Raw genomic sequence first — 27,203 nt, 5'->3', positions numbered from 1 at the left:
GAGCAGCACAAATGGTCTATGGGTTCGTATGGTTTGGAGAAAGACAGGAGGATTCTCATGAAAGCACTGCTCATGATCTGCTGTTCAAAGGCAGGTGGAGAGCAGAGGGGAGTCTCTGAGCCAGGAGCATGTCTCGAGACCGGGCTGGTGGGGGAGGCTGGCGTGACCCTACGGCACCACCGGCTGCTCAGCCATGAAGTGTTCTGCTCTGCATCTTGAACAATCGGATGCTGCTTTTCAGGCCGTTACGGATGCAGAGAAACCACAGCAAACTAAAACAGAGCTGGTATGTGAAAAGGCACCAGTGCAACTACTTGTAGATGGGAGCATGGTCTGAAACCTGTTCCCAACCTGCTTCACCTAGACCAGGGCTTGGGGAGACCATGTTAGAGGGAAAACTGAGGCTTGTCCTTCCCCAGCACCTCAGTAAGGACTGCTTATACTCCATCCTCTCTGCAGACGGGAAACCACAGGTCCCCCCCCACCTCGCCTGCAGTACTCATCTTGCCCCCGATCCCCCCGCCTCGCCCGCAGTACTCATCTTGCCCCCGATCCCCCCGCCTCGCCTGCAGTACTCATCTTGCCCCCGATCCCCCCTGCCTCGCCTGCAGTACCCATCTTGCCCCCGATCCCCCCTGCCTCGCCTGCAGTACCCATCTTGCTCCTGAACATTTCCTCACAAGCTCCAGGTGGAGCAGCCGGCTTCACACACCCTGGGCAGAGAAGGTCTCTTTTCCCCAGAGGCGCCCAGGGCTGCAGCTTCCTTCACCAACGCGCTGCCATGGGGCTCCTCTGAGCCCGTCACTACAGCATGCCACACAGGCACTCTCTCTGCGGTCAGTGGCCTTCCCCCAGCTCCCTCCCTCCGCCTCGAGCTTTATTTGTTTATTATTTTCATCTCCTTCACAGAGCTGTCCCGCGTTTCTCCTGCTTCACCCTCCTCCTACATCCCTGTCCTGCGCTTCGCCTATTGGTTGCAGGGGCTGTGCTCAGGGGGAGCCCTGTGATTTTCTATATAACCCACCGCTCTGGTCAGAGGGACCTCAGCAAGTCGCGAGAGGGAACAAACATTCCCCTGAGCACGAGCCCCCCCACAAAAGCAAACTCCAGGATCTACAACGCTGCGGTTCTCCCAGGGCCTGCAGGACATGCCCAGCTGCCCGTGCAGTGGGAAGGAGCTGGTGGAGGGAAAGAAACTGATCCCAGGAGCATCCGAAGTTCGCGGTTACGAGGAAGGTAACTTAACTCCAGCGAAAAGCTTTGCCGTTCCATGCACTAATTTGCAAACAAGATGATTTCCTCCTTCGGGGTGAGTTTTTGCACGTCTTTCGGATCCCCCCACCCGCCGCCACCCTGGGGGAGGTGTTGAAGGGACCACGGTGCCCGCGCAAGGTCTACCAGCTGGGCAGGGAGAGGGCACAGGAGAAGAAATCCAGCACACCTGCACGGGGAAGGTCTCTCCGCTTGTGGACCAGGCTGGGTTCAGGTCAGGGAAACAGCTGGGGATGTGGTGTTATCATCTGCCTTTCTCCCCCCTTTCCCTCACCCATGGCATTTTTGCTGCAGGAGATGTTTATCTGCGGGAAAGGTTTGTTTTGCGCTTGGCAAGGTTAGTCTGGCAGGAGAGCACACGTGGAGCCGCTCTCGAAGGCAGCCTGCCCTGCTACAGGCAGGACAGCCGGCAGCGCGCCCTGGCTGCAGAGGCTGGCTGGAGACGAGGGTGCCGCCGGGGAGGTGGTCAGCAATCCTGGGCTCCCAGGCAAGCGGAGTCCTGAGCCCCGCGGCCCAGGCGGGAGCGGGCTGCGCAGGGTTAGGGCAGTGGTTTTCAGTCCTGTCTCCTCTCTGGGAATCATTCTCTGATGCCCACGTCATGGTTTCAGCTGCGATTTGGACTCAGCGTAGCACAAAGGGCATCTCCACTTCCAGGTCTCTAAGCTATTTGCTACCAGAAGAGCCCCAGCTGGGCAGGTGGGACGGGGATGGCTCCTCCAGGCACCCCAGCTCAGCAACATGAACAAAGCTCAGAGGATTTGGGGTCAAGCAATGCTGGCTTTGGCTTCACTTCTGCTGGGCACCGATGCTTCTTGATGCTCCCGTGCCTCAGTTTCCCCCACACGTGAGAAAGGGTTATGCTTTCAGGCACTCTGAGATGTGAGAGGCAGCACAGTGGGCAAGAAGTAAATAAGCTGTTGAACAGGAGAAAACAATGCTTTTCTTTTACTAAATTGCCGCATTTTAATGCCAGATGAGGGAGAAGTGCTTTTTTTAACTCCATGCTTTGCAGCCGTGCTGTGGAGGGGACGGGCAGCGTCCCGTGAGCCGTGTCCTGTGATACTTACTCACATGAGCTCTCCTGCCAAACACCCGGGGGCTGCGCAGCCACGCCAGGCTCCGCAGTCGTCCGGCGGGGGGGCAGACAGGAGCCACCCGCTGCCGCAGAGGGCCCAGCACACAACTTTCCAGGGATGCTCTGGTACCCCTCTGCCAGGGGCTGACTCGAGGAGCCACCGTCTTTCTCCAAGCCCCCAGACAGCCCTGAGTGGCAGATATTTGTCTGTGCCATCCAGATCTGCTCCCCCATGAGCTGCCCAGACCCTCCAGGATCCCAGGCAGGAATTCTGAGCTGGGTCTGCCCTATCCTATGAGCCCCAATCCTGTGGGCATAGTGGGGAGGAGAGGAGGGCATCGGTCACGGCACTCACCCACCAGGCAGCTGCCCCTGGTGTAGCTTGGGGCAGGATGGAGCGCTGAGGGCCATAGCGAGGGTGCAGGCTGAAGACCCTGCCCCATGTCAGAGCAGGGATTTGCACGCAGGTCTCCAAGTCAGGTTTGTGCTCCTTCAGGTTATCCATCCATTCTCTCCCTTCTGTTCTCCCCCCGCCTCCCAACATAGCCGGGTGCCCGGCACCTGAGCAGGAGTCACGGCTGAGAACACCAGAACAGGTCAGAGCAAAGTCCACCCTGGTGAGCTGTCTCCAGGACAGCAGCCGGAGCAGATGCTCAGGTAAATCAGGAAGAAGGTGGTGTTGGAGAAGTTTCTCTGGTCCCAGACTTGGCAACCAGGGATAAAGGATGTGCTGAGACCAGGGAGGTACCAGGGCTTTTGTAGCCACCAAGGACCAAGGTTATTCCAGCAAGCAGGTGGGAACGTTCCTCTCCACACACTGGCTGGTGACAACGTTATGAGTCCTCAGCTTCGACCTCTGTATCTCCAAAGGGTGCTTTGCGGAAGGAGGCTCCTCCTAGTCTGGGCCCCCTAATAACCAGCTACTCTGCTGCATGGCTTAGTCCCTTCCCACAGTATTTTATACCACGCCACATCCCACCATCCCCTCCTTAGGGATTAGCTCTGCCCATGCAGAAGGGACAGTACGGGCTGAGGATTTCCCCAGTTTTCAGAGCACGTTCACCTGCAGGTACCCCTCAGTGACAGGAAACCTACGTACCCCCGAGAGCCAGACAAGGGTTGTTTCCCAACCATCATATTGAGAATCTTCTCTAAATGCTCTTCAGGTCATTGAAAACTGCCTTTTCTTTATTTTTTCCAGGCAGAGGCAGGCAGATAACTGCGTAGTTCCTGTTCTGGCTCACACCAAAGCGGCTTATCTGGAAGATAAGTTTGTAAAGCTGTTTGAGTCCGCAAAGATAAAAGGCACAGGGAATGCACAAGATTGCTAAGCAACAGGCATGAATATTTTAGCAGATAGAAGCATGCTTAACTTTCCTGTGGTGAAACATATCTAAGGTGCCGTTATATGGATTATATGGATATAAGGATTCAAACTAGAAAAGAAACATCTTTACAATCTGGTTGTTTTAACAGAACTGAAAACTCTCTAGTTCATGAGGTCTAAACTGCGATTGGAGGGATTTGGATATTTTCTTGCCTATATTTGACACGTAACTGGGAATAAATTTTAGGCTTCTTCCTAACTGTTTATAGTTTAAAGTCCTAAGGACCTGACCAAAGGACGTAAGAGGGTGAGGAAGAGATGAGCCTGATTTAGATTTTCTGGCAAAAGCAATAAGGTGAAACTGAGAAAAGCCTAAGTCTGGCTAGGCTGGTTTGTTGGGAAAGAGTCTAACTTCATGCTGATTACGCTTGGAGTCTTCCAAACAATAGAAAGGCACAGATGTTTCTGCAAAGCCTGGCCTCAGCCCCGACACGTGAGGAACGCAGAGCTGTATCTAGAGAAGCTACGGTTGTACCTAGCAGGACTCAAGGCTGCCTTGGCCGTGCCTTCCCAGGGCGGGAGCAGCAGGCTCCCAGCACACATGCATTGCTGGGCCTGGCGTCCCCCCGGTCCCGGGCAGGGGGAACTGTGCTACAGCCCGGGAGTGCCCTGGCTGAACGGCCCTGGGGAGCAGATCCCTGGCGTTTGATTTGGGCTGGTTTGGGCTCAGATCCCAACTCTGCCTAGTGGAGTCAGACTGAGACTGAAGTCCCATCTCTAATCCCAGGCAGGCCCCCCGATCTCTGCCTAACTGGCTTCCCTGGAGCACAGCACATCCCAGGGAAGTCCAAAAAGGTTTCCAGTCTAGGCACAGCAATTTTTCCTTCCCTCAAAGCTGTATAGTTTCATAGTTTGTCACCCACTCAAACCCGGAGACCCAAGCTCTGTCCCTGTCTGGGGCACAGACGGTGCTGGGGCACAGACTGACAGGGCACTGACATCTTCCACTCCCTCTCTGGGCTCACTTCCCACTGGCGGCCACACCTGGATCATCCAGAAGCCCCTTCCACAAACTCACATCATGCCAGGCCAGTGCTACAGCCACCCTCAGCTTTCTCATGCGGCTGTGGAGCAGCAGCTTGGCTAGTCCTGCCTGAAAACGTCTGAGATTTGCAAAGCAGAACCCACTCTGCGGATATTTATTAGCAGTGCTCCAGCCTTGGTGAGCTGGAGGGGCCTTTTACTGTGCTCAGCAGTCAAAACGGCAAACAGCACAGGGAGATTTATGTCAGTGAGCATTGAGCTGAACGGGCGCAGTGGATTTGGCAAGGAAGTGGTTCAATGAACGACGATAAGGATGGGGGAGGGGGGGCCGTTCTGCTCGCACATAAATTGGAATAAGATGTCAGTTATCGATACAGCGTTTCTGGAAAAACCCTGGTAGTATTTTCCCATCGTGGCTCCCAGCAAGACTGTGCTGAGCCTTTTCGCTTTGCCCGGAAAGCTGGCGTACGGCAGACACGGGATCGGCTGAAGAGCGGGATGTTGGGCTTGCAGCATCGCCCAGGTGTGCACGTGTCGACAGGGCAGGCGACCCAAAACCGCTATTCCACACAGTCAGAAGCTGAATGAGACATGTGGGGTGGGCATGAAAGGCGGTGCTGGGCAGCAAAGTCAGATTGGCTGGGTGAGCAGCACCACCAACCTCAGAAGGTGCAATAGCTGACTCAACACACCTATTTAGAAGAGGCAGGTGCCCTCCTTTGCTGAAACACTGTGTAAGAGGCAGAAGAGACTGCCTGTTTTCCTTTTAGTTTCTATTTCTGAACAGGCATGTTTAATTTTAGCAGCAAAGACTCCCAGCCACAGGGGTCAGCTGCTTTGACCAGATGGGATCTAGTCTGTGACGATGGACTTTCTCCGGCAACAGCTTTCATTCAGTCTCATCTTGGTCCTCCTTCCTCTGCCAACCGATTTCTCTCCTTTGTCCCTTTCTCCATCTGCAGGTCCAGCCAAGACCCGAGCAAGGACGTCCCATGGGCGCTGCGAGGACTTCTGCACCCAGCCTTGCCGTTCAGTCCTCCATGGCGAGAATCTCTGCTCCCACCGCTCTAGCCATTTTCCTGACTTGCCTCTTCTCTGGGGCACACGGCCAGACCCCAAGGGCTTTCCAGGAGAGCACGGTCCCCTTTGAGGTGCTCAGCCAGGAGCAGGCTTACAGTCTGGTCCAGGCAAGCCTGTTCCAGGATGCCAAGCTGTTGAACCACTCGGAGAGCCTCCCCAGGAGCACCAGCTCCGAGCCACCCCTGCTGCCCGTTTGTGTGAAGCCTGCAGATATCAGACACATCTTCAAGTACATCAACACCATCGTGTCCTGCACCATCTTCATAGTAGGTATCATCGGGAACTCCACGCTCCTGAGGATCATTTACAAGAACAAGTGCATGAGGAATGGGCCAAATGTCCTCATTGCTAGCTTGGCGCTCGGAGACCTTCTCTACATCCTCATTGCTCTGCCCATCAACGTATATAAGGTAGGCTCCATGTGGCAGGAGGGCTGCGGCAGCCTGGCGAGTGCAGGGACGGTGTCTGCTCCCACCTCGAAAACCTGAACAGCAAGGCCCCTCCAATATTTGTCCCCAGTCAAAACCAAGGCAGGGAAGATTTACATTTTAATCCCGCTTTTGCCACACTTAATGGGAAATGCACCCTTTGGCCAGGGAAAGGGTTTGGGTCGTGTAATGCATGTTTAACAAGAACAGGGTGACAGCAACAGCACAATATCTGGCAGACCTGCCTCCATGGGATGCAAACGCTTCTCCACTTCGGGGGATCTGGACTGCAGAGTCCGTCTGTCGTGTTTATATCACAATATCGGGGTGCTTGGGCTGGTTTAAGCCTGGCTTCCCAAAGAAACAAGGCTTATACAACAGGACTGTGAGGGCATGGGTCTGACAGCCCTTCCCTTCAGGAGCTGTTTGCCCAGTTCTGCCACATTTCACAACTCTGTTGTAGGAAGGTTCTACGTATCATAAAAAAAGGGGATGTGGGACCAGACGGAGGCTGTAGGAATGACCTCACTGAGGAAAGCTGGCAGATAAACCAGTCAAGTCACAGCTCAATACCCAGCTCTGTGTCCTGGTCAGCCAAGAACTGGGGTCGCAATGGGCTTTGTGCAGAGTTCATGGCTTAGACCAAAGACCTCATCCACAGGACACCTCCTGTTAACACGAGCTGCTGGCTTGGAGACACACTTGGCCATCTCTTGGAGCTGCAACTACCACAGTCTGCAGCCAACACAAAGAAAAGTCAAGATATTTTGTCCAGTCTAAGGATGGCGTCTTGTACTGGTGTTGCTTGTCTCGTAACTAGAAAACTGGGTCAAATCTCCAGAGCTGGGACTCCCTGCTCTGGCCACATCTACACTGGTGTTTCCTGACTAATGTTCAGGATTTCCCTAGGCCACCTGAGCAACCCCTCTCCCGTCTGCACCTCGCCCTTCCAGCCACCTCCTGGAGGGGGAATTGTTGCTTGTTTGAGAAGCCCGAGCTGACTATGAGCAACCTGGTCCTAAGAGTAGGCCAGTTCCCTCACGGTGTGTCTTGCTCAGGACACGGTGGCAGATGAGATGGGTGGACTACCCAGGTCTGCAGACCAAAGGAAAGGGTAGGGTTGGTCGCTTGCCTTCGCCTGAGACTCCGATTTCCAGGAGAGCTTCTTGATGCTGAGGCTGAACTAAAGAGCTTGCACGGGGCAGGCAGTTCTGAACAGGGGTAACCTTAGGATGGGCTCCAGGTGTCATGGGGATATAGGGGCTGGGAACCTGGGCTCGCTCGCATCCTCACGAGTGAGTGGCCTGGATTTCTCCTGCCTTCAGGGCATCTTGTCCCCATCGATACCCTCTGCTTGCCGCAGCTGAGCTTGGGGCCACAGTGAATGTGTTCTATAAGGAGTCTAGGTGTGGTAGAGGCTTAGAGTATGGTAAGGGCTTAAGACTACACGGCTTTGAAAGCCACCTGAAAGAAGCTGTCCTTGCTGGATTTTGGCTGTTTCAGAGAATGACACCCACTTTCCCTCTGAAAGTGGCCCAAAGCCCATTGTGGTGTTTAGGATTCAGATCCATTCAAAACCACCCATGGTCTGGAGTCACGACCTGGTGTCTGGACCATCCTTCCATCAACTCATGTCATAATAAGCCCTTGGGGAAACAAATGGTTCCCAGTACAACACAAAGTACCGGAGAGCACAGACCGTGTAATCCCAGCAGAGGTAACCTCAGAGTGCTTTCGGCTGCTCTTTGTGGGCTTCTTGCACCTTGTGGGTAACCACCCGCTATTACGGGAAGCCGGACACGCTTTCCCAAAGCGGCCTGTTAACCCTGTGGTTCTTCCCCAGCTCTTGGCAAAGGACTGGCCCTTTGGCGTGCAGGTCTGCAAGCTGGTCCCCTTCATCCAGAAGGCCTCAGTGGGCATCACGGTCCTCAGCCTTTGTGCTCTCAGCATCGACAGGTAAGAAACAATTTCTACAGCTGCACTAGTGACCAGCGACAGGACCCGAGGGAATGGCAGGGAGATGTGCCAGGGGAGGGTTAGGCTGGGCATTAGGAGAGGGTGGTGGAGCCCTGGAACAGGCTCCCCAGGGAGGCATCACGGCACCAGCCTGGCGATATTCCAGAAGCACTTGGACAAGGCCCTCAGAGACACGGTGTGAATTTGGGGCTGTCCTGGGCAGGGACAGGAGCTGGGCTCGATGGCCCCTCCAAACTCAGGACTTTCTATGATTCTGTGATTCTAAAACTGCCCATATGTGCCTATAGCATGTCCCTTCACTGTGACCAAATGGCAGCCTGTGGGGCGGCTTGGTCCCAGGCCAAACTCAGAGACGGGGACAGGGTGCTGTCTGTCGTGTAGAGCTGAAATCCAACAGGAACTGACTCTGGTGACAGAGTTTAAATCCTGCTGGAAAAGGTAAAGGAGAGGATCATGATGTGCTGGACCAACTGCTGGAGTGGTGGGGAAGGGTGGCACCTCCCCAACGGCAAGTAGACGATGGCCAGGGATAGCTACCATCACTTTCATCCACTGAGCCCCTGCTTCAGACCTTTCCCATTCCACTGAAGGGGAAGGTTCAGGGGTGGAGGAAGGCGTAAGGGAAAGGGCTTCTGGGGACAACTCCAATCTGCACCTTCTCGGCCCCGTCCTGACGGTTGCTTTTCTCACTCCGACCTGCTCCTGTTGCGTTCCCACGTGTTGGGCAGGTACCGAGCAGTGGCGTCCTGGAGTCGGATCCAGGGGATAGGAATCCCCATGTGGAAGGCCGTGGAGGTGACGCTGATCTGGGCGGTGGCCATCGTGCTTGCAGTCCCCGAAGCTATAGCCTTTGACATGGTGGAGCTCAGCTACTGGGAACGACACCTGTGGGTGTGCATGCTTGCCTCCGAACAGAAATCCAGCTTCATGATGGTATGTACTCTGTCCCACCCTGGCTGCACAGCGAGGGAGAGGGAGACACAGCAACCAGGGCATCCTCCCCCCTTGATTGGAGGGCTAGATGCTTCTGTAGATGTCTTCTTCTAGCCATTAGGGTGATCACAGAGAGAGCAGAATCAGACAAAGCACAGAACACCCAGCATTGTAGTGACGTGGGGCAGACTTGCTTTGAATGGGGGGCCAGAAAACAGGCAGCTGGTCTTTAAGCTGTGTCGTATCTTCACCATCCACATCAAAAGGTCATGACGCATCTCGGGAAGCCTCAGAACATGCAACGCTGTCCCAGCAGGCCAAAGAGAGCCTCCGCAACCAGTCTGCATGTGTAACCTTTATCACAGGGTCAGCTGAGGGTGAGCAAGGGAACGAAGACCCTTTCAAAGCCTCAGAACTTATCCCACCGTGTCTGCCAGATGAGCTCCTTGCAGCTGTTCCCTGCACAAGAGTGCTAGATCAGCCTGGCAGCCAGATGTCAACCAGCCTTTACTTTAGGTTAAACATGCACCAGCCTCCGGGGAAGATAATCCCACGCGCACTTAGCACAGGAGCTGTTACACTTCCACACATCAGAAATGTCTGAAACAGCATCGCTGCCAGGGACAGGGTCAGTTCACGCCCCAGTTACCCTCCCTCTTTGCCCAGTTTCCAGCTGCTCTTTCTTTTGCATGCAGTTCTACCGTGATGTGAAGGACTGGTGGCTTTTCGGCTTCTATTTCTGCCTCCCCTTGGTATGCACTGGCATCTTCTACACCCTCATGTCATGCAAGATGTTGAGCAAGAGAAATGGCATGAGGATTGCTCTGAATGACCACATGAAACGGGTAAGAAAACCAGGAGGGCAGAAACTCTGGTGTTTCCCAAAAGGGGAGGGAGCACGGTAGAAGGGGAGAACATGTACCTGTCCTGTAAAGGACACGTATGAGCTGACATTGCCTCACAGTCGCCAACAGATATTGGCACACTGATGCAGATGCATGGATTAAACCATGGAGGTGGACCTGCAGCTCTACAATCTCCAGCCTCAGAGACAACCCAAACCACTGGCCTTATGGCCGTGGACCAGCTTGATTTTCAGTTTCTTATGGCTGTTTATCTCTGGCGGTGCTGTGCCAGCCCAGATCCCACCAAACCGGACCAAATGCTGAATGTACCGCATCACAGACGAGGCATGCACGGAAAGGAATAGTTTACCGTCCCCTCCCACACTTTGCAGACCAGCCAGTTGCCACGATCGTATAGTGTGACAGGTGGATGGATGAGGCTCCCGTATCCCAGGGAACATCACCCCAGCGAAGTCACCAGGAGCAATGGTGGGAAGGGACGTGAAGGACTCTGGTCCATGCTGTGCTGCTGGTACCCCACCCGCTTCTGCAGCCTGGAGCTCAGAGTCCTCCTCGTGATGCAGGAGTTGGGACCTGCAGGTTGTGCTTTGGACTCAGGAGGGTGTCACAGAAATGACTTGAAGGGCCCTTACTCAGCACGGGTAGACGGTGCTTTGCTCCACCCGCTCTCCAATACTCAGCCAGACCTTCCCTTCTCTCCCGCCCACCTTCTCTTCGCAGCGCCGGGAGGTGGCCAAGACTGTGTTCTGCCTCGTGGTGATCTTTGCCCTCTGCTGGCTGCCGCTCCACCTGAGCCGCATCCTCAAAAAGACCATCTATGACCAGACGGACGCCAACAGATGTGAACTGCTCAGGTAGGGGCATCGGCAGGAAGGCACCGTGCTGGGAGCCCCTGCGGGCACGGGCAGAGGCTCTGCTGGGCTCGCTGCAGGCTGGCGGAGTTACCTTCCAAACACCTCGTTTCAATAGCTCCTTTCTGGATGGCATTGCTCTCCTGATAGGCACAGAGCAAGGGCGTGGGGGAGCATAAGAACAGGAGAAATTAAATTTCAAAATGTGTCTATAAAGCTATGGGTTAAAGAGGTCTCCTGGGCAGAGAAACATTCCCTGCAGGGCTAACGGGACTGCATCACGTCTGAGGGCTGCGCACACTTTCTGCCACTTGGCAGGTGTCTGTCCTCCCCTCTCCTCTTCACCCATCACGCCAAAATCCAGTTCAGGCCAGACACTGTTACTGTGCTTGAGTTTGAGAACATCAAAGTCAGCAGGGGAAATCAGATGTCCTGCTTTTGGTCTCCTCAGGAAACGCTCCTCGCAAGGAAAACTGTCGGGCAATTGCCCAACTGCAGGAGGGACTGTTTTGTGCTCCCCAATATGCTGTCACTGCCCCTCCACAGAGGCAGGTTCCCAGGCCAGGCAGTTTGGAAACCCTCCCTCAGTTCTCTGCTCAGCGACCTTCCAATACATCCACCCTCTTCTCTCCCCTCCTCTCTCAGTTTCCTCCTAGTGATGGATTACTTTGGGATCAACATGGCCTCCCTCAACTCCTGCATCAACCCTGTGGCTCTTTACTTCGTCAGCCGGAAATTCAAGAACTGCTTCCAGGTAGGGTTGAGCCTTCCAGAGCTCCTGGCTACGGTGACCGTTCCCAGACGCCGGCCCCGGGGGCACAGGCTCCTGCAGACCAGGCACGGTGCAGCCAGGAGCACCCCCATTGCCGCGGACTCGGGTACTTACAAGATGAGGGGAAAGGTGGAGGATGGTTTGGCAAACAAACCCAGCCAGCAGCGGCAGGGACAGGTCTGGACCTCACAGCTCCTGGCTCCCAGACAGGTGCCCCGTCAGGGACACGCTGGGGCTGCCAGCAGCCCACAGGATTCCCCTATTTGCTCATATACGGATCATATTTCCCTCCCAGATTTTTCCCCTGCTACGGGCCTCTCTTCCCAGCTTCAGATACTCGCTGCCCCGCCATGGGGAGGCTTTTGCCAGTGCAGGACCTAGACAAGCCAAAAAAATCCCTGCAGTTCTGGATCAGAAGCATCCTGATAAGCCGTTACACCAGGGCCTGGGGCTACTTTAAACTTTGAGCCCAAGATATGCAGAGATAAATTTTCCAGAGTAGTGGAGCCCTGAGAAAGGAAGGGGATGGGATGGGATGGGATGGGATGGGATAGGATGGCAATCACCTCCCAGCTGCTGTGGCAAAAAGAGTTGAGCCCAGCTAAGCATTATCTGTATTTTCTGTCCCCCAAGGACAACTGCAGAAGGTACCCAGGATTTTGGTACCTTCATTTGCAATCCACGCCAGCCCTGTCTTGAAAAACCTGCTCCCAGCAGATCTGCGGGACAGCGAGGCTCAGAAACGCTGCGTTTCTCAGCCTGGCACTGTGCAGGTTGACTTGCCAACATCAGTAAGGGAATATTTCCTCCTCTTTCACCTTATAACCCACGCCCGTAACTGCCTTCTCCACCCTCTTGTCTCCTCGCAGTCCTGCCTGTGCTGTTGGTGCCAGAGACCGGCCCTGAGCATCACACCAACAGACGACAAGGGCTATGTTGGGAAGTGGAAAGCCAACGGGCAGGAGCTTGGGCTGGACCGGAGCAGCTCCCGCTTGAGTAACAAGTACAGCTCTTAGCAAGGCCGTGGCACCTGCGGGGCCGAGAGGAGAAGGCACTGTGCCAAGACGGCAGCACCCCTCCATTTCTCTCACGCAGCCGTTTCCCGGCTGGGCCCGAGCCGTTTTTGCCTTTGTGTCGTAACCCACCTGGAAGGAGCTGCAGCATTTCGTGGACCCCTGGGACTAGCTCTGAACACAGCCACCGAACCACGCTGATCCGTCCTCCGGTCCGAGTCGCCTCTGGAGGAGGGGGAAGGGGATTCAGATCCTTGTAGGATTCTTCATTTCCTGCAGGAAAACCAAGTGACTTACGGCCCTTTGTCTCGGGTGGAAAGGTGGGGTGGGGAGATGTGGTGAAAAGGGAAGGAAGGTTGAGATGTGGTCACTTTGAGATGGCTGTGGGATGAGGTGGAGAGGGAGAGGACCGTGAGTGACAATTTCCATCTGAAAAAGCCAGAGAAAAGCTTTGATAACGTCCCTTATCATCTCCCACTGTTGCTGGGACAGTTTGTCCCCGGGCATAGAGCCAGGACAAGATCCAGGCACCATGTATGCCTGGTAGACCATCAACAGCCCGAAATCTCCTCCTGTTCGTGGCAGGGAGAGATGGGCAGTTACCTGGCGTCATTGTGTGACCAGCCTGACCTGGGGAGCCCTAAAAGCACCCCCTCCTCTTTACCTTTTCCTGGGAAATCTGCCCCAGGCTCCCCACGCAGGGGCGATGCTCACCCCACCTCTGTGTGGCACAAGTGATTACACGTGACTGCACAGCTTGGGGTACCAGGTGTCCTTGGCAGAAGCTGGCGGAGCATCCAGCCAAAGCACCGCTCCAGCTTCCCCCTCCGCAGGGACAGGCGAGCTCCTGGCTAGCCAGGCACGTTGCTGGCCCAAGGGGCCAGGGGAGGGTTTGTAAGCCCCGGAAAGGGAAGGCAGAGATGGCTCAAATCAGGATGAGGCTGGGACCAAGGAACCGGCCCGCACCTTTCCAGCCCCCTGCGTAAGCTGGAAGCAGCCGATTCTCCCCCCTGACATAGGATGCAAGGGAGAGGATCCAGGAGATGTGCCCTTCCAGAAAAGCATCCGGCCTTCAGCAGCTGTAAAGCCCACAGCCTCCTCCCGCTGCTGGCTCCTGGGCCGGGGATCGCCTGCAAGACCACAGCTCTCAAGGGACAAAGGGGGTGCCCTGCATTTTGATACCTCTGGTTCGTCTTCCCCCAGCCAACAAGGCTGAGCTCCAACGGGGCAGTGGGGCTGGTCCCCGGTGCGTCATGGCCACAGCACCACGACACCAAGGTTCATCCATCTGTAAGGGAGAGAGATGCTCGTCCTCATGGTCGAACTAAGGTGGAAAAGGCAACGGGGAAGGTCCGATCTCAGCTGAAACAGCTGCTGGAGCTAACCGAAATATGGCAAGGAGCTTTCACAAATTTACTGTTTAAAATAATTAAGCCCTGAGTGCTTTTCCAGCATGTTTTTTCTAAAAAAAAAAAAAAAAAAAAAATCACGCTCGCACCTCTTGCCAAAACTTTAAGAAAACCTATGAGAAAGTTTTAGTTACCAAGTTTTTGGTCATTTTGCTGTTGGTTTCTTCTTCCCTCTTCCCTCTCTCTCTTTCTTTCTTCTTTTCATCTTGTCATGGAAAAAAACAGAGAGAGGAAAAAGGGAGAAAAGACCTGCAACTGAAGCAAAACGTTTTCCAGGCGTTGGGTTTTTTTTTTAGCTTAGCTTTCACTGAAGTGCAAACGTTTTACCAACAAATCACATTTCTGAAAGGCAAACGGGTTTCAACGAAAACAGGAGGACTGAGGAATATCTAGAGCAGCACGTTTTCTATAAACTTACCTACCCACCAGAGCGGATTTGCCTGGGCTCGCCTCGCAGCACTGCTGCTGTGCTCTGCGCTAGAGCCGGCTGCGTCTTGTTGGCGGATGGGCAAAGTCAACGGAGAAAACTGATAAAGACTGAAATGTTCCAGCGCAGACATCTTCGTAGAAGGATTTTTTTTTTTTAACGATTGTACTTATAAAAAAAAAGAAAAATCTGAAATCTATGTATTTCTGTATTTGTCCACATTTACAGGCAAATGGATTCTGTGATGTCCAATCAACACCTCACACCGCTCCTGGGACATAGCAGTGGGTAAGCCAGTGGCACATCAAGCCTAACGGAACGTCTCACGCAGATCCTGCCCTACCCCAAATTATGGCAAATTCAGTTCCTGACGGCCCGGCTCCGTGGCGGTCTCCTGCCGGGGCGAGGCTGGCCCTCTCCTGCACACCGCGCCGGCCCTGCCGGGCTCGAGCAGCCGCCACGGAGCGATTCGCTTCAGGCTAACACCTCCGCCGTTGCCGCTCTCTTGGCGCTCCCTAAAACTCGTGCGAGCTCTGGGTCTAGCGTGCTCGGGAGGTGCCAGGGCAGCTGCAAGGGACGGGGAGGGGAAGAGACAGGCGGGGTGCGCTGGCCTTTCCATCTGCTGCTACATGCATCACCAGGGGTTTTCCACTAATTACAAACCTCTCATCGCTTCGAACAAGGGTCTGTGTGTCGGGCCACGCGACGGGGAGGCCCATGGAGGCGCTGGATCACTTGTCAGAGAAAGAAGTCCCGTAACAGGCAGCATTTAGGGCGCTAGTGCCAACTGGGACGCTCTGACCCTACGGCTACAGCTCCCCTCCCGCTCACCTGAAGTGGCTGGTGCTTTGGGCACAGGTTGAGCCAACATCTTTCTCCCTCGGGGTCCTCAGTGCGTTGCACTGGCCTGGAGCACAGCCCCGACTCGGGGGGACCCCACCGTGGGAGTCACATTGGTGAGAAATGCTGTGTAAGCAGGGGACTTGCTGGCTGGGGGCTGATTTGGGTGGGTGCCCTTATAGCCTGGACAACCTGGAGAAGTCTGACAACCCTAGCGAGCAGAGGATGCTGTGGGCCAGATCTGGAGATCTGCCAGGTGAAGCTGATAAGTCTGGGTCACAGTAGATAATTCAAGGCCAGTAGATGCACGGAGCAGGGCTAGCTTCAGCCCCGAATCAGCACCGAGCACAAGCTGAGGATGAGCACGCACACAGACAGGGAACGTGACTTCCCCTGTCCTGTCCATCGCTGCCCCCCCGGCACAAACACGGCCCCTCTGCCGGCCCAGGCGCTGGGTTTCAGCGGGTTTGTTCCAAGCTGACCCTGTGACACCAGACACAGGGCTGCGCTTAATCGCAAAGAAATAGCACCAAATAACCAGAGTTGATCCCGCGGGCAGTCAGGGGAAGCAGCTTTCGTCAGAAACAAGATCATTCCAGACCCGGGAGGGATGTGGGCACCAGCTTGTTGTACCAGGACACAGGGGACGGCCATAGTGTTCTCTAGAGGGCTGAAATACTTTGGGGACACATGAGCCAGATAAAATGGACCCAGTGCCTCAAAGAAGCAGGAGAGAGCATCAAGCTCCGCACGTCCTCCTGGTAGAGAAGCCACAAGCGTCAAAAAGGTGAAATAGCAAAGAAAAAAGAGAAACGTAGGAGTTTAAAGCTATAGAGCTGTCCCTGGCTGTCGCCGCCCTCCTTACTGCAAAATAAAGTTGGTCTGGAGTGGTAAAAGTCAGCCTTATCATGCCAAAACAAGAGCAAACGCAGCCCTGCAGCGCGGTGCCTGCCAGCAGCCGAGCAAGGGCTGTTTCCGCCTCACGCTTGCCCAGCGCACGGGAACCCGCACGTTTCAGTGCTCAGCTCCCATGCACTTCAGCGAGGACCGAAGCATCCTGATGGTTTCCCAGCAGTGACCTTTGGTAATGCGGTAAGGAGCAGCATCCCCAGCGCTGAAGAGGCACGATCCTCTCCCAGGGACAGGCAGAACAGCCAGGACGTGCTAATATTCACAAGACAGATACCAGTTACGAGCACGCAGGGGAATCCTTTTACCTTACTTAACCTCCTGGGCCCCATGTGGCTAACGTCTCTTTTTATGCTCCAGGAGCAGATTTAATCATATCTGCATTAGCAGCTACGCTCAGATCAACATTTTAGCCTTAAATGCTTCAAAACCAACCAGCGTCAGATCTGCACGTTATTAATATTGCAACAGACTGCCGTGAATTCATCCCAGCTCTGGACATTGCTATCGCTTGCTGCACAGCTGTTTAACAGTGACTCCAGCCTCCTTTGGTATCGCTTTCCCCTCGTGTTTTCCTCCCAGATGTCTCCCACGAAAACCAACATCACAAAGTTTGTCCAAGAGTGAGAGGGGAGGGAGAGAAGAGAGCTGAACTACCAGCTGGAAATGGTACCCTTTTGAAGCTCTTACATTGTGTTGGCATCCAAACGGCACTTTCCCAGCCCTAGGAGGTCTCCCTTAAGCCACAACCAAGACTAAGACCAGCAAGTTTCAGTGCAGACGGAAAGTAACGAACAGGAGAAAAGGAGGAACGCAGGCACAGTCTCATTTTAGCTGCTCATGGAAGTGCAAATGCAAAGGCAGCTCCTTGCTGCCAGCTCCTATTGCCCATCCCCACGGGAGAGCTGTACAGTTACGGGCACTCTCATCCTTTCCCTGCTCCTCAGGCAGCGCACGTCCAGGAACAGAGCGGTCCTTGCAGCCCAGCTCAGGGAACACGTAACCAGCCCACAGCATCCCCTGATGTTGGAGGAAGTGACCAGCAGGTCAACGACCAGCTGGCTTCTGAGACCTGATAAATAATCTCCGTGACACCTGGGCTGAGATTGAACCCAGGTGCACGAGTCAGCTCATGGCTTATTCACCCCTTCACCCTTTACCCACTGCCCTGGGGAAAATGTTTTCCTGCTTTTTTATGTCTCCCTCTTGCTTGGGCTGGGGAATTCTCCAACCAGAAAGTCCCCCAGCCTGTGTTTGCTCCAACGCAGCGGGGTGAAGCACTCCCCAGCACCCACCAGGCGCAGCCCCTCTTCCCCACGCGCCCCTGCTGCATCGCAATCCCCGTGTGAAAGCACGCTTTAGCCACCCGCGGGTTTCAGCGTGAAGCCAGAACAGACAGGATTAGCCAAAAGCAAACCCAGAGCAGGTACCCACTATGGATGCGGGACCACGTTGGCGTGGGCAGGATGAATCCATTGCAGCAAACTGAGAGGCAACGGAGCCGTGCTATGAAACGCAGAGCTCAGCTGGCTTCTTGGCCTAACGCCGGCGAACACAACCCCGCCGCCAGCCTGTCAGAGAGACCACGTCTGTCAATTCGTACTTGAAAGAATGAATTCATAGAGAAAAACCTGACACTTTACATCCTCCCTCTTATTCCTCTGTATGTTAATAAAACATGCTGGTGTTTGAAAGGAAAATCTCTGGGTGTTTCTTATTAAGCAGCGGGGGGTCTGCAAAGTCTGCTAAATACTTAATTGAGTGTCAGCAGGTTCCTTTGGTAACCGCAGACCTTCACCGAGGAGACAAGCGGTGTCCCCCCTGCGCAGAGCGAACCGGAAAGGTTCACAACCCTGCGCCCGGCACGGAGCAGAGAAACTCCTGCAATTTCATGCCACGTTACGCTCGACAAAAAGGCCCTCGCTTGGCTAGCTGCCAGCGGGGCCGAGCAAGGCCAGGCTTCCAGTGTTGTACCCTTTAAACCTGCTCACGAGGAGCTGCCTGGGCTCGCCTTTGTCTGCTTTCTTCAGGGGGATGAAAAAGGCAAGTGGATTTTTTACTCATCTCAGCCCCCAAATGAGCAGAGTATCGTTTTACAGTGATGTGTTTAAAAAGGAAGACTGGCCCTATCGGTTGAAGTCAGCTGCACTGGTGCCAGTAACAGAAAGACTTAAACTGGGAGAAGGCGCTGCCTCTCTAAAAGCTTGATGTCACACAGCCCTGAACCCCTCTGCTCCCCGCGGGCTCTGGGGCAGGCTAATTCTGAGCACCGGACTACCTGCAAACTCTGCAATCTGAAAATCCTGGGCAAGAAACAGCCACAGCACTTGGAGAGGGAAAGAAATAAGATGGAAGAGTGAAAGGGCCACCTTCTAGCTGTCATATTCCATACCTGTGTTGAGCTGAACGCAGCGTCACCTCCGCGGCACCAAATTTCATAAACTTTATTATTAGAGAAAATACAGGTTTGCATCAAAGCAGTCATAAAAAACAGCCAAACTCTTGGCACAGGGAACGTAACGCACGGACCTTACACGCATCCATGGGGACTGCCATCCCCAACTGCTACTGCATCTCTTCCTCCCTCTGGGCCCTGTATTCCTTCATGCTCCTCTGCAAACAAGAGCAAAGGACACGCGTTAAGGGCATGTTTGTGACTGACTCGTATACCACAGCGCCACCACCCTGGTCTGGGCTGTGACTTCTCTGTCCCGTGCCTGGAAAGGCTGAGGGACCCGAGAAGCTCTGACAGAGCTCCAGGTACTTTCAGAAGTGCCTGAGCTTTACGGTCACTCCAAGGGAAAGGAAGCCAGGCCGTGCCGCAGGTCAGGCAGAGAAAGGCTGAAAAAACTATCAGGATTTTCATGTCAGAAGTGCCTACAACACAGGTCTCAGCCCATTCCTCTCCCCTCTGAGACCAAGAGATGGAAAACGCCCCTGAGCTCCTCAGGAATAGTCTCACCTCAAAGGTGTTGAGCACGTGTTGGCAAACACCCATCAGGTCGTTCAGGCCTTTCCGGAACGGCTCAACAGCAGGAAGGGCCCCTTCAGGAAAGAAAATGCGTTAGTGAAGTGGGAGGTGGCTTCCAGAGGGGTTGGTAGCCCTCTCCCTCGCTGCTCCAAGGCAGCGCGGCCGTTACCACCATGCCCAAAGGCAGTCCCCGTGATGGGGAGAGCCTCTTAACACCAGGTCCGTGCCCACACGCCCACCGCCAGCAGGCTGAGAGCTGAGCACAGTGCGGTGGCGCAGGAAGAGCAGACACTTACCCGGCAGTCAGTCCCATGGGGAAGGGGTTCCCTTGGCAAGGCAAACAGCCCGAGCACTAATTAGTTTTAGGAAATTAAAGAGTCAGCAAGCACAAACTAGATACTTGTTTCCAGAAAGTGGCTTCTACGTATCTGATGCCCAAGGGAACAGTCCTATGAGGAAGGAATGAAATAACACCGCCCCTCTAGGCAGCGGACAAAGCTGCAGGGCCTGGATGGAGGGCAGGGGGCTGAGATGAAGGGGTAGCTGTGCTGGGGGGAGTGAGTGACTGCAGGAGGCTCAGAGCTCTCAGTGCTATCTATTATCAGGGAACAAAGTCCTCTCTGGGAGGCAAGTCAAAAGACAGCACAGACTGATGAGGCTTTTCAAAAGAGCATTGGGCAGAGCCTGATGACCAAAGCTGCAAGACAGCAGAGAAGGAGAAGCAGAGACAAATTATCTCGTTGCAGCTCTCTGCCAGCACACTTTGGCTTTGCTTTCCAATCCCCGTGCTGATCAAGGGGCAGATGGAGCACCCATCACCTGTGACAGAGAGCAGCCTATCTGCCCTACCCCTGCACTAGAGCTGGGTGCCTGCTGCCAGCCAGCCCAGACACCTGGGGCCAGGCAAGGCTCCTCGGGCCTCAGCTGCCTCAGCCCTACAGCTGGGAAGCACAAGAGCTGCAGCATAACGGCTCAGAGCAGCCTCTCCAGCCAAGAAACAGGGCACTGCAGTTGCAGGTGGCTAGCGGAGAAGAGGGAATAAAGTGTTTTTCTTTATTTCAATGACTCATGGTGGAAATCTGACATGAGCAGGGGCAATTACACACGCAAAAAAGGCCCCGGACACAAAGGAAATGCGCGCACCCATACCTCTGGTCTGGATCCGGAAGTTGATCTTGCTTTCAGAGGGGTGCGTGATGCAGTAGCCGCAGAACTCCACGTCAGGGCTGCAGGAGAGGAGAGAGGGGAAGAGAGCAGTGAAACCCACACCTATCCACAGCAAATCCCAGGAAAGTCAGAGGCTCAAGCCTCCAGAGACCTGCTGGGGCTCAGCATGTTTCTAGAATGACTGAGGGTCTTATGGGAGGGATATGCTGAAGGGAAACCGCCTGTGTAACCCTATTCACATTCCCCCATCTGTCTCTGAGCTGCAGCTGGAGCTTTGCAGGGGAAGGACATGCCTGGCATGATCACAGGCACCATCCCGGCACCACCAGCCGCCCACTGGCAGGCCTGCAGAATTCAAACAGGGGATCCCGGGCGCTTGGAAACCTCGCTGTATGCAAACCTGTTGCAGTTCTGCTGGGCAGAAGAGGCTGATGGGTCTAGGGTGCTGCAGGGATGTCCTGAGGTGGTCTCCAGGCCACGTGGCATCCACCTTCGTAAGGTGAGGTGGTTGGTAGAACATTTGTGTACCCAGCAGAAAGAACAGCCCTTTGCAAGAAGCCTGCTGTTTTTCTTGTCATGGTGACTTATCAGAGGAATTCGTATGACATTTGCAATGCAACTGTCACTTCAGAGGGTGCACTGAACTTCCTGCCAGAATTCTGCTGAGGCTTACCAGCAGATCGTCGCAAACCCTCAGCGCTGCCCAGTTCGAGAAAATCGGGCAACTGGGGTGAACCTATTTGTATATTTTGATGGGGGCAGCAGGATAATTACTTTCCAGCATTAACTCCTGCATCTCCATGCAAGCATGAAAGATGATCAATTTGTTTAATACTGGCTGTTCCTACCCTCTTTTCTGACAGTGCTGGTCTCAGAAAAAAATAGATACCGCGCGACCACATGTACTTACGTGGAGTCACACATCATTTTACCCAGGGCCAAATAAGACATTCAGAAGTCTTCCACATGTCAGATGTGACATTTCCTCCACAGCTAACCATCAAGGAGCAGCGAGGGCTGGCTGTTCCCTAAGGGATGGGGAGCTGGGGGCCATGAACAGCACGAGAGCTGCCATGCCAGAGGCCTCACTAGCTAGCCCACAGCACCCAAGCGAGGGGGCAGGGTGGGTGGGTCAGCCAAGGGTCCAGATCATCGGGAAGGTCTGTGGGGACGAGGGAGGTCTGAGGTCAGGCCAGGAAGTCAATCTGCAGGTCAGTGTCAGGTTGGGTGAGGGTAACGAGGGTCAGGCACTACCCAGTGATCACCAGGCAGGAGTAGAATGACGAGGAAGGGCTGATGTCAGGTCAGGAAATCAGTGCGTGGGTCAGCATCCAGGTGAATGGAGTCCACAGCCCAGGCTGGGCTAGAGACCCATACTCTTCCTAAATAGCTCAGGAGGACTGAAAGCCCTGAGCTGAGCTTAAATGGGGTGCCTGGACCCATGGGCAGGGTGTGGGTGGAGGCCCCGGGTGGGGCTGGTCAGGCCCACTATGGCCTGTTAGTGCTCTCAGCACCCTGACACTAAGAGCACAAGTTAAAAGCGAATCATGTGAAAAGAGGTAGTAGGTAAGGAGCCTTTGGTACCATGTGTGATATAAAGACTCTAACAGGTGTACACAGAGGTAGTTTCTGATTGTTTGCTCTGTTCCAGCAACACCTGAGCTGCAGATCAGTATGGAGAAGGCCAGAGCAGGCGCCAGAGGTACCCTCAGTGATGCCAAGCACCGCAGAGACTCCACTTACTTCTTCATCACCATGTATCGGAGGGAGTTGCCGAGTGTGTGGTCCTCATCGTGTAACACAAATGTGACGCAGTTCCCATCTGTCCCATCTGCCTGGACCTGCCATAAATGTGGAAAGAAGAGGTGCTGTAAGGCGCTCTGAGGTAACAAACACCAGCCACAGGGTGAACTATTGTGCTCAGCTTCACCAGAGTTAACTGGGAGGGCTTGTAGGTCTGGCTGGGCCACCTCTGTGGCTTGCGCCACGGGTGCTGCAGTGTGACCGAGAGCACCTTCGCAGCAGGGGGGAAAGCTGTAGAATTACAGACTTCAGAGAAACCTCTCCCCAGTTATCAAAGCGCCTGTGCGTCATTCCTCTTCACAGGAGAGAAGAGGAGCCCAAAGCAAGCTGTGGCTTTGGGACCCGTGGTGGAAAGAAGCTGGGAGTGGCTCTTCAGGTTGGTGAGATCCCAGGTCTTGCCACCAGTCCGTGGTTAGACAGGAATGAGAGGGACAGGCAAAAAATCCCCAGGGAGGAATGCTGTCTGTCAGCAGGGAAATCTTATCCCAGATCAAAACCAAAAGGAGCTGTAAGCCCAAATTCACATGCTTAGGGTGAGCCTGGGGAGCCTCAGGCTGCTGAGCCCCACACGTAAAGAACCCTGCAATGCCAGCAGCCAGCCCCTAATCCTCCTGCTGCTTTTGGCTCCGGCACCCAAAAAGAGCTTACCAGCTAACGCTTCCTGAGAAGGCTGGTTTGGGATCCTCTCCAAAGCCAACAAGTCGCTTAATTAATTGCTTAGCTGTGAGAGGGCTGCTGAGCCTCTGACCCTTCCCCAGGCTCAGCGTAGCCACCGTGGAGCCTGATGTGCCCAGACAGCCCCCAACCACTTCCCCTCTCGGCAGCAGAGAGAGGTTTCAAGGTTAAGTGCGGAACTGGGCTAAGACAAGCGTTGATCTCTTCGCATCCTGCCCGTGGCCAAATCCTCAACTGCTCCAGGGGTTTTATAACCCTTCATGTTTCCCCTCGGGTAGTAGTATCCCCTGAGCAGCCCCGCTCCTCCTGCTGCAGGTACGGTCGCCACGGGGAATTGACTCTCCAATTCAGAAGGAAAGCACAGACTGTTTTCTGCAGAGGAAGAGATCACCCAGGCCTGCAGCACAACTCAAAGGCAGGCTCCCCGCGTACCAGCTATTGCGGAAGGGAAGGTGCAATGCAGATGTCTGACTGACAGGATCTCCCTCACCTCCCAGCATCTCGCAATCCACAACCAAAGCAGTAAGTCTTGCTGAGTGATTAAAATAAGGCAGTAAGTGGCAAAACCGCCTTCCCTTGGTGTGGAAGGACAATGCGTAAGGGACTTCCCACAGGTCCCTCAGGCAGCCAGTGGCAGGGATGAGACGCCCTGCCTGCTCTCCCGCTTGCTAGACCCAGTGCCCTCTTCCCAAAAGCAGCTGCTGGCCTCAGTCTTTCCTACCGTGAGGCCTTGCAAGGAAGTATTTATTAAAATCATTAGCACCAATCGTACTCAAGAGCTCTTTTTATTCCAAAGATTACAGGCCCAAACATGAGCAGACAAACTCAGGAGGCACCCGCATACCAGGACAGGTCACCTGGCTCCCAGTTTGCCCGCTGAACCCAGTCACAGGGTTAGAAGTGTGCCCAGGGGCCAAAATCCCAGGCGTCCCCTGCACCTCCATGAGACAGGCACAGCTTTGGTCACTGGGCAGTGATGCTTCTGCAATTTGGTCACGCGATGGGACTTAACACCTTAGCTCGGGTGTAGCTCTGCACACACAGGGGCAAAGAGATGCTTTTCCAGACAGCAAGCAAATATTTACAGCTCAGTTACAAATGCTGCATAAAAATTATTTGAAAAATAGGATAATGGGGAGTTCAACAGGCAGCGCTGGGAGCTGCAGCAATTTCAGACTCCTTCCCAGAGCTGAAGGAACACGTGGGTGTAGGAAGGGACGGACGCATCTCTGGCGCGGTGGCTGGGCCAGCTTGTGGAGCTGCAGCAAGTGCCTCTGAGCAGCAGCCCAATGAATTTAAGCTGCCCCTGCCCCTAGCACAGCGCGAGGGCCACGTGCATTTGTCTGGCAGATGAAAGCCAGAGCACGGCTCTTTCATGCAGCTGTAAGGAACACATTGTGCTGAACCTGTCTGCTCCACAGAGACTTGATTTCTCTGTCCTATTCCCTGTGGATAGTCCACAGATACAATTCTGGATCTCAGCAGGACCATAAGCTTCACTGCTTCTCATCAAGCCGTCGGCCCACCTGGTCAGGTGTCTGGCACAGACGCTGTCCGATGCTCCTGAGGAAAACCGACATGTTCCCCTGAAGGACAGACTCTCCCCTGTTCCTGCAGCAATCGGGTCTGTGCCCTGAGGCAGACGGCTGCAATCTCTCAGCATGTTTCTGAGCTTCATCTCCAAGGTGTCCAGGTATCAAACTATTCATCACAAGAAAACTTGTTCTCCTATGAGCCAACTTTTTTAAAAAAAAAAAAAAAACAAAAACCAAACTGAAAAAGCCCTAATGCCCTGGAGTAAAGAATTAGGTTTGCCTGGAGTTTCTCCTCTTTGGTTACACACTGCTTTGCTAGTCTCTACCAAATTGTCCTTGTATTATGGTAGAGGCAGCAGGAAAAGCCGATGAGATCCTGAGGCAATTTTAGGATTGATCAAATTCACTTGAGCCCCTCAGAGACATCAGAAATGGAAAAGCCTGCACCTCCCCCAAGACGATCCGGGTTACACCCTCCCCGCGAGGTCAGGATACGGCCCCTGCGACCCAGCTGCCCATGCATTGGCTGCCCTCCTCCTCCACCAGCTCCACGAGCCTAAGAGCTGCAATCTCGCATCATCCAGAAGCTCTCCCGCTCAGAGGGGCTGTGATTTATGATAATGAATTATTTAACGTAGTATTTGGTGCCTGGGCAGTGCTGTGGCGGATACATTAGCAGAGCACTGAGATGGATGGGATCAGCTAGACGTGAAGCGGGTGGGGAACAGTCCTGCAACTCACTTGTTCCTGCACTTGCTGCAGTTTATGCATAACTCGTCTTTTGTGCCAGAATATTTAGTCTTTTGCTGGTCTTTGTAAGCCAGTATCACTTTCTACACGTCCTCCTGTTTTCTGTATGGTACTGCATTCCTCACAGTTTGTTGCCAACAGCCCCTCTAGTAGCTGCAGCTCTCCAAAGATCAATTTCACTCATCACATCAGACTTGCAGGATTAGGATTGTGCTTCCTGGTGCAATCATGGCTTTCAGCCTGTGGCTTGCACAACTAGGGAGAAGAATACAATCTACAGAGCCTGGAGAAGGTGACTAGCAGAAACCAGGGTAAGAGGCTCTAGGGTCTTTTGTGCCACTAGGAAAAGTTTCGGGGCTGTAGAATGACAGTCTATGGAAAACCATTGTATTAAACCTTCCCCAAAGGCAGCTTTTAAAGCCAGGCGACTTACAGAGCCCACTTGTTTCTCCTGTGTGGCTGCCCTGGAGCTCAGCTCCCCCTGTTTTCCACTGACAGACAGACAGACCGGTGCAGGGAGCACCCGACAGTCCTGTGTCAGCTCCCCCTGTCACCGTGTCTCGGTGGAGCTGCCAGCTGAGAGCCCAACAACCCTGTTAGCATGAAGTGCAGTGCCACCTAGTGCCTTCTGCCGCCTGCAATGGGTACCGCAGGTGGGGAGAGGGTCCGAGAGCTGCTGCCGCGGGGCTCTGCAGCCTGAAACGGGTGTCAGAGAGGAGGTGAGGTGCGCTGCTGGGGCCGGCGGCTCACAGGGAAAGCTGCCCGAGGCCTGGTGTTCTGCAGGGCTCGACAATTCATCTTTAAAATGCAAGGCTTGTTGTAGAAAATGTTAGTCCTAAGCAGTTTTAAAACAGGTTAGGCCCGACCTCTAGCTGCTTTGGTTCCCTATAGGACAATCTCATAGAATCATTAAGGTTGGAAAAGACCTCTGGGATCATCACATCCAACCGCTAACCCAACACCCCCAGGCCTCCTAAACCATGTCCCCAAGTGCCACGGCTACATGTCTTTTGAACCCCCCCAGGGCTGGTGACTCCCCCACCTCTCTGGGCAGCCTGTGCCAGGGCCTGACCACTCTGGCAGGGAAGGCATTTTCCCTCACACCCAACCTAAACCTCCCCTGACGCAGCCTGAGGCCGTTCCCTCTCGCCCTGTCACTGGTGACTTGGGAGCAGAGACCGACCCCCCCTCACTCCAGCCCCTCTCAGGCAGCTGCAGAGAGCGAGAAGGGCTCCCCTCAGCCCCCCCTTCTCCAGGCTAAACCCCCCCAGCCCCCTCAGCAGCCCCCCAGCACACTTGTGCTCCAGACCCTGCCCCAGCCCCGCTGCCCTTCTCTGGACACGCTCCAGCGCCTCAAGGCCCTTCTTGTCCCGAGGGGCCCAAACCTGAGCCCAGCACTCGAGGTGGGGCCTCCCCAGGGCCGAGCACAGGGGCCCCATCCCTGCCCGGCTCCTGCTGGCCAAACGCTGAATCTTTCAGACATTCGACTAAAAGGCAGGTCCCTGCTGTCTCTCCCGCGTCTCCCCGGCTCTTTCCTCCCCGTGCCGCTCGCAGACACCGCAAGGGAGCGGCGGCTCCACGCCACACACGGCCGGGCGCTTTCAGGGCTTGAAAAAGGCGTGCGGGGCCGCGCCGTGCCCGAGGGTCGCACGGCCGGGCCGTAAGGCAGCGCGGGGCCGGCCTGCAAACCGACCTGTGCCGCGCCCCGCTGCCGCGATGAAGCCCCGGGATGCGTTTTTGCCTTGGATCTACCCTCATTATCGCGATTTATCCCGACGCCGCAACAGCGTTCCTCACTGAGCCGGCGCCCGCCAGGCCCGGGAAGCGCCGGTGCGGCCTCGGCTGCCGGTGCCAGGGGAGAGCCGCGCCGAGCCCTGCCCCGTCCCTGTCCCCCTCAGCGGGCAGCCGCCCTCCCTCGCTCCCTCCCTCCGTCACTCACTCACCGTCTCCAGCGCGGCCTTCCTCTCGCCCTCCTCCGCCATGGCCGCCGGACTACAACTCCCGGCAGGCTCCGCGCGGCCGCAGCGGCACCCCTCGACTCCCGACAGGCACCGCGCGCGGGCGGTGCGGGCGGGAAAC

General features: G+C 54.8%; 2 protein-coding genes across 4 annotated transcripts; one reads left to right on the top strand and one right to left on the bottom strand.

The window, feature by feature from the left end:
• The first annotated feature begins 1,151 nt into the window (after nucleotides 1-1,151).
• LOC142063042 (endothelin receptor type B-like) lies at nucleotides 1,152-14,673 on the top strand. 2 transcript variants are annotated; one of them, XM_075106339.1, is made up of 8 exons: nucleotides 1,152-1,236; nucleotides 5,681-6,208; nucleotides 8,070-8,182; nucleotides 8,932-9,136; nucleotides 9,832-9,981; nucleotides 10,723-10,856; nucleotides 11,499-11,607; nucleotides 12,495-14,673. In XM_075106339.1, the coding sequence occupies exons 2-8, from the start codon at nucleotides 5,711-5,713 to the stop codon at nucleotides 12,639-12,641; spliced, it is 1,356 nt and encodes a 451-aa protein (XP_074962440.1). In that variant the 5' UTR covers nucleotides 1,152-1,236; nucleotides 5,681-5,710; the 3' UTR covers nucleotides 12,642-14,673. The 2 variants fall into 2 exon arrangements, with proteins under 2 accessions (XP_074962440.1, XP_074962439.1); XM_075106338.1 differs by lacking the exon at nucleotides 1,152-1,236 and adding an exon at nucleotides 1,253-1,309.
• Nucleotides 14,110-27,177, bottom strand: LOC142063044 (DNA-directed RNA polymerases I and III subunit RPAC2-like). 2 transcript variants are annotated; one of them, XM_075106343.1, is made up of 6 exons: nucleotides 27,068-27,129; nucleotides 24,366-24,540; nucleotides 22,105-22,202; nucleotides 20,344-20,420; nucleotides 19,186-19,268; nucleotides 14,110-18,836 (listed from the first exon to the last, which is right to left on the bottom strand). In XM_075106343.1, the coding sequence occupies exons 2-6, from the start codon at nucleotides 24,417-24,419 to the stop codon at nucleotides 18,789-18,791; spliced, it is 360 nt and encodes a 119-aa protein (XP_074962444.1). In that variant the 5' UTR covers nucleotides 24,420-24,540; nucleotides 27,068-27,129; the 3' UTR covers nucleotides 14,110-18,788. The 2 variants fall into 2 exon arrangements, with proteins under 2 accessions (XP_074962444.1, XP_074962445.1); XM_075106344.1 differs by lacking the exon at nucleotides 24,366-24,540 and having other exon boundaries at nucleotides 27,068-27,177.
• Nucleotides 27,178-27,203: the final 26 nt, after the last annotated feature.

The sequence above is a fragment of the Phalacrocorax aristotelis genome, chromosome 11 (assembly GCF_949628215.1).
Source record: "Phalacrocorax aristotelis chromosome 11, bGulAri2.1, whole genome shotgun sequence".
Classification (NCBI taxonomy): domain Eukaryota; kingdom Metazoa; phylum Chordata; class Aves; order Suliformes; family Phalacrocoracidae; genus Phalacrocorax; species Phalacrocorax aristotelis.
Note: the sequence above shows the minus strand (reverse complement) of the source record. Positions and strands in the feature narration are given on the sequence as shown.